The sequence below is a fragment of the Tupaia chinensis genome, unplaced genomic scaffold, assembly GCF_000334495.1.
Source record: "Tupaia chinensis unplaced genomic scaffold, TupChi_1.0 Scaffold144110_1, whole genome shotgun sequence".
Lineage (NCBI taxonomy): Eukaryota > Metazoa > Chordata > Mammalia > Scandentia > Tupaiidae > Tupaia > Tupaia belangeri.
The window spans coordinates 291113-296276 of NW_006203965.1; the positions used below are offsets into that span (position 1 = coordinate 291113).

General features: G+C 36.9%; 1 protein-coding gene across 1 annotated transcript; it reads left to right on the forward strand.

The window, feature by feature from the left end:
• The first annotated feature begins 2551 nt into the window (after positions 1 to 2551).
• LOC102498901 (olfactory receptor 52M1) lies at positions 2552 to 3496 on the forward strand. Its single transcript, XM_027767258.1, has one exon. It carries the CDS (start codon positions 2552 to 2554, stop codon positions 3494 to 3496), a length of 945 nt encoding a protein of 314 aa, XP_027623059.1.
• Positions 3497 to 5164: the final 1668 nt, after the last annotated feature.

The window sequence follows — 5164 nt, forward strand, 5'->3', positions numbered from 1 at the left end:
TTTTGTAAACCAATATGTGCATCTGTGAGTGTGTTTTCTATCCAATTCTGCTCTTAAAATGCTCCAAATCACGTTTGTGTATCTAGCATGTACTTATTAAGATCCTCTTTCTGGAGAGTACATGCACCCTATAGCAAAAACCTCTCCAAAAAAAAGGTGGGGGGGGGACCACCAGCAGTTAGCTTAAGAGCATGTACTTATTGAGAATCTAGTGAATGACAGCCACTGGTCTAAAGTTTTGATTATGAAATAGTCCATGGGCTATGTGATTACTCATGGCTATATGAAGACCCTTGTGTGCCCATATAATTTCATATCATGTGAATATCTTTGTACATATAGTCCCCTAAACTATATTTTAATTAATTGCTTCATGATTGTTTTCAAGGAACTTTATGCTTCTTTCTTATTATGTGTCTGCATGTGGATATACATATTTGTGTGCTGTAACTGTACCTATTTACTTTGTCTCTATGTCTATTCAACTCTCAAACAAAAGTTGTATATTCTTTTGTCCAAGCTAAGTGCTCTTTTGTCAAGAGCACTCACTAAACTTAACTTGGTCCCTTGATAGTATTGCCATATAAATCATTCTTCCCTCCCCTCCAAGATAAATTTTGCCTACTAAATTATTTGGTTCAAGTTTGTTTTTGTTTTTATACAAGCCATGTGCACTCACTGGAGAGAGACAGAAACGCAAAGTAAGTGAGAAAGTACCCCTACCCCAGGAGGTGTCCACGCCACAGTCTTCACTCCTCCATTATTCTCTAGGGACTTTAGGCAGGCAGGCATACCTGTCTGCCTTGTTTTTCAAACCACTGGTTTAAGATTAGAACTGTGCTATGGGTCATGTGGGATCCAGCCCCCATAACCACCTTGCCACTGTCTTGCCTATTTAAAGCTGTTTCATGAAGCTAAATTATGAAAGATGCTATATTTGCATTGTTCTAGTTATTTTCACTAAACTAAATCTGAGAATCTAGTAAATGTAGAAGTTTAGAAGGTATTTCTTTAGTTAATGATAATATTTGAAGAGCACAAGAATGTTGGCATGATTTTTGGAAAGTATATTTAGAAAAAACTGTTCATAAGTTCTTATGAGTATATATTGTATTTATAAGGATTTGTTTGATACCTAGGGAAAGCATTGTCCTAAAGGGCAGATGGCAATACTACCTAAGGTTACTGCCTTGAAGGAAATGAGAAACACAGATAAGCAGTAACTAAAAGTTTTTCTACAACTTAAGCATGTGTAGTGAATCACAGTCCTTTTTCTTTAGCTTCCCCACGTTGTACTCAACCACTTCATCCCGGGGCTTTTCTGCCAGGGGAACATGACAATACACTGAAACTATGAGAAGTATAATGAAATTTGCTTAAGTAAGTAACTGACATCTCTGATAATATTAGGTCAATTTACCAAGAACAAATGGATTGCTCTGTATGTGTCAGTGTGGGGGTTTCTGAATCAGCAAATGAAAGAGTACAATAAAGATCCAGTTGTGCATTGGGATGAAATAATTCAGAATAAATGTGGATAAGAGGGCAGTTAGTGCTGTTAATGTTAGGAAATACATTTTTCCTAACAAGGTATATCTATTAGTTCAAAAGAACATTTCGTGTATTCTACTTAAAGGGTATGTGATAAGGATAAATAAGTAATAGGAAACAAACAACATAACCACATGGTATTTTACTGGGTTGTTAGGAAAGTCATGATGTATTATTCTGTTTTTCTGTGTGAAAATGTGTTATGATTTTCCTGATAACCCAATATTTGTCAGATTAATTACATATGTAGAGTTGTAAATTACAGCTTGAAGATATAGATTATATTAATTCTATTTTAGGAGCCACACCAAGGATTTCAATATCTTATTCATATAGAAAGAGACAGAGACCATTATTTCTACTCCCTAAATAATAAATAAAGTAGAACATAGACTGTGGAATCTTCTACCTAAAACAAGGGTTCTTTCAATAAGTCTTTGAAATTTTCACAGGGCCTCTACTTAATCTCTTCCAGTTATAGAAAACTCTTTTGACTAAAAGTGATACTGAATGAGAGATCAAAGAAGAAGTATTCCAAAATTCCTGGTATGTCCAAGGTAAAGTCTGGTTAATACTGACATGAAAACTACTCATAGAAATAAGTTCAACCTAACGTGCCTTTGAAGGATACCTCAGTGCTCCAAGTAATTTTCTGCCTCACTGATGTTTATATATCTGAAGAATATCCTCTGTTAGCAGTAATTTTCTGGTGGCCCTAAATCCAGTATTTTAATATTTACTGTGTATATACCATATGTGATATTGAATTCTAAACAGTGAATATGGTAGACAAAGATCTTTCTGGAAGCTAAAATTAAGAAAGCAATAAAAGAAAATAAAAGAAAATGATATGTAACAAGAATATTTTGGAAAATGAACAATGAAACAGAGTTGAAAAATATAGCAAGTCACGGGTTTGTTACCTAAAGTGAATTTAGCACTCATTTAATTAAATCAAAAATAAAAATCCGAACTGCTAGAGCAAAGGAAAAAAATAATTATGCCTCCTCTTAACACTTCTCGTCCCTTCCCTCTCACCTTCTTGCTGATGGGCATCCCAGGACTAGAGCACCTACATGCCTGGATTGGGATTCCCTTCTGTTCCATGTATGTGGTGGCAGTGGTGGGGAACGTGACCATCCTGGCTGTGGTGAGGGCAGAGCGAAGCCTCCATGAGCCAATGTTCCTCTTCCTGTGCATGCTCTCGGTCACTGACCTGGTGCTCTCTACCTCCACACTGCCCCGCATGCTCTGTCTCTTCTGGCTTGGAGCCCAGGACATTGCCTTTGATGCTTGCCTGACTCAAATGTTCTTCATCCATAGCTTTACTACCATGGAATCGGGCTTCTTCCTGGCCATGGCCATTGATCGTTATGTGGCCATCTGCAATCCTCTACGCCATACTACTATTCTCACCCGCACTCGCATTGCCATAATGGGTATCATTGTGGTGATTCGAGGAGTAGCCTTCTTTACTCCTCACCCCATCCTGCTCAAGCAGCTGCCCTACTGCAGAACACGCATCATTGCCCACACCTACTGTGAGTTCATGGCTGTGGTGAAGCTGGCGTGTATGGACACAGGAGCCACCAAGCGTTACAGCCTCAGTGTGGCTTCTGTCATTGGCTCAAGTGATGCCATTCTCATTGCTGTTTCCTACGCCTTCATCCTTCGCTCTGTATTTCGCCTGCCTTCCCGAGAAGCTAGCTTCAAGGCTCTGGGCACTTGTGGCTCCCATGTCTGTGTCATTCTTGTGTTCTATTCCACAGCTGGATTTTCTATTTTCACTCACCGTTTTGGGAAAAATGTGCCTGCACATATTCATATATTTATTGCAAATATGTACTTATTGGTGCCTCCTTTTCTCAACCCCATTGTGTACGGAGTGAGAACCAAGAAAATAAGGGAGCATGTTCTTCGAATGCTAAGGGTCAATGTTTCTTGATTTTGGTTGGATTGATAAAAGAAATGATTCATGAATTAATCTAATTGCAGTATATGATGTAGAAAAATTAACTATTCTTCCTTCTATAACATGAACTGCATGTGTTATCTGAAAATTCTATTACTTAGTAAATATTTGTAAATTTTAAAAGTTGTCAATCAAGTCATTTCTGTTATTTTTTTTTTTTTTGAGAGGTTTTTGCTATAGGCACATGCGCTCACCAGACAGACAGAGACAGAGAGATAGAAAGCGAGAAATCACCCCCCAGAGGGGATGGCCATGCCGCAATCCCCTCTCCTCCATTCTCCTCTCGGGATCTTGGGCATGCATGCACACACACCTGGTGTGAGTTTAAGCCACAGGGTCTGGGACTTGAACCATGGTCGACTACATGGGAGTCCAACGACATAGCCATTACTCTAACTGCTGGTCCCCATTTCTGCTTTTTCATTTAATTGATATTGCAGAAAAGATTGTTTATCTTCTAAGTATGTGCCTCTTTGAGGATAATTACAAATAGAGATTAAACAGTACAGGAAGTAAAAAAAATAAGTATACATTGTGGAAAACTTTAATAGAAAAAGAAGAAAGTATTCTAGAAAAGTAAATGCTGTATAGTATATACTTGGGTATTTGAAACAATTTTCACCCATGTTTGTAATTATGATTTCATAGAACAGTTGATGGATATTGTACCTATTTTCTAATGAAATCAAAGACTTATTATTATGCTAATAAAGGAATAGGATTAAAATATATAAATATTAAAAATTGGTGTTAAGAAGTAAACCCTCCTAGATATGAAGAGGAAGACTCCCATTTTGGTGGTATGACTGCTCTGTTTTCTGGAGACATTTTGGTAGAAGTAGATGTATTTTATAAAATAAACCAATATTTCAGAGTCCGTTGATCGCTAAAGTTGAGGTCATGAATTCCAAGTTGGTTTTGTTTAATTGATTAGAAGCCTTGGATGCCAGTATCAAAATATATAACCTAAAAGGTCCTACTCGCAAACTATTGAAATACTACTCCTGCTTATTGACCCAGGACCAACAACTTATGACTTTCTCAGTTCATTGTCACTGGTTTCCAAGTTCAGTTATCCATTCCATATTAAAAGCATATAATCTAAGAGCTAGCTCTGGGTCCCTTTACTATGTTTTTTATCCATAAGAAAACACTTTTTTTGATATTTGTACTCTGAAAATTTACCATCCTTATTTATTAACCTTAAGAATTCACCAACATAAACAGTCATTTATCATCTTTTCCTGGACTGAGGAATTTGAGTAATGTGCAATTTTGGGCTTGTATTAATGACTCTTATTTGAAATTAATAGATTTGGTATTCATGTAGAAAACCAGATGGCTTATATCCTACAAAAAAAAAAGTCTCAGGAAAGATAAATATTAAAGTGTCTTCAACCTCTGAGTGGGAAAGGAAGCTAGTATGAGTAAATTCACTCAGATAAATTGCATAATAAAAAGGATAAAGAGAATCTTAAAATTAAAAGTATGCCATCGTGACCCATTTGTGTGCCAGCCTGAAATACTTTGTAGAAAAGATCGAAACTATGGTGACTCTAAGATATTGTTTGGAAGTTCAGGATATCTCACCACTGCTAAAATTGTTGCCCAAACAAGGATCATCAGTTAGCATAATGTCTA

What these genes read in the sequence shown, in the direction of transcription:
- LOC102498901 (XM_027767258.1), top strand. Translation starts at nt 2,552, where the DNA reads ATGCCTCCTCTTAACACTTCTCGTCCCTTCCCTCTCACCTTCTTGCTG.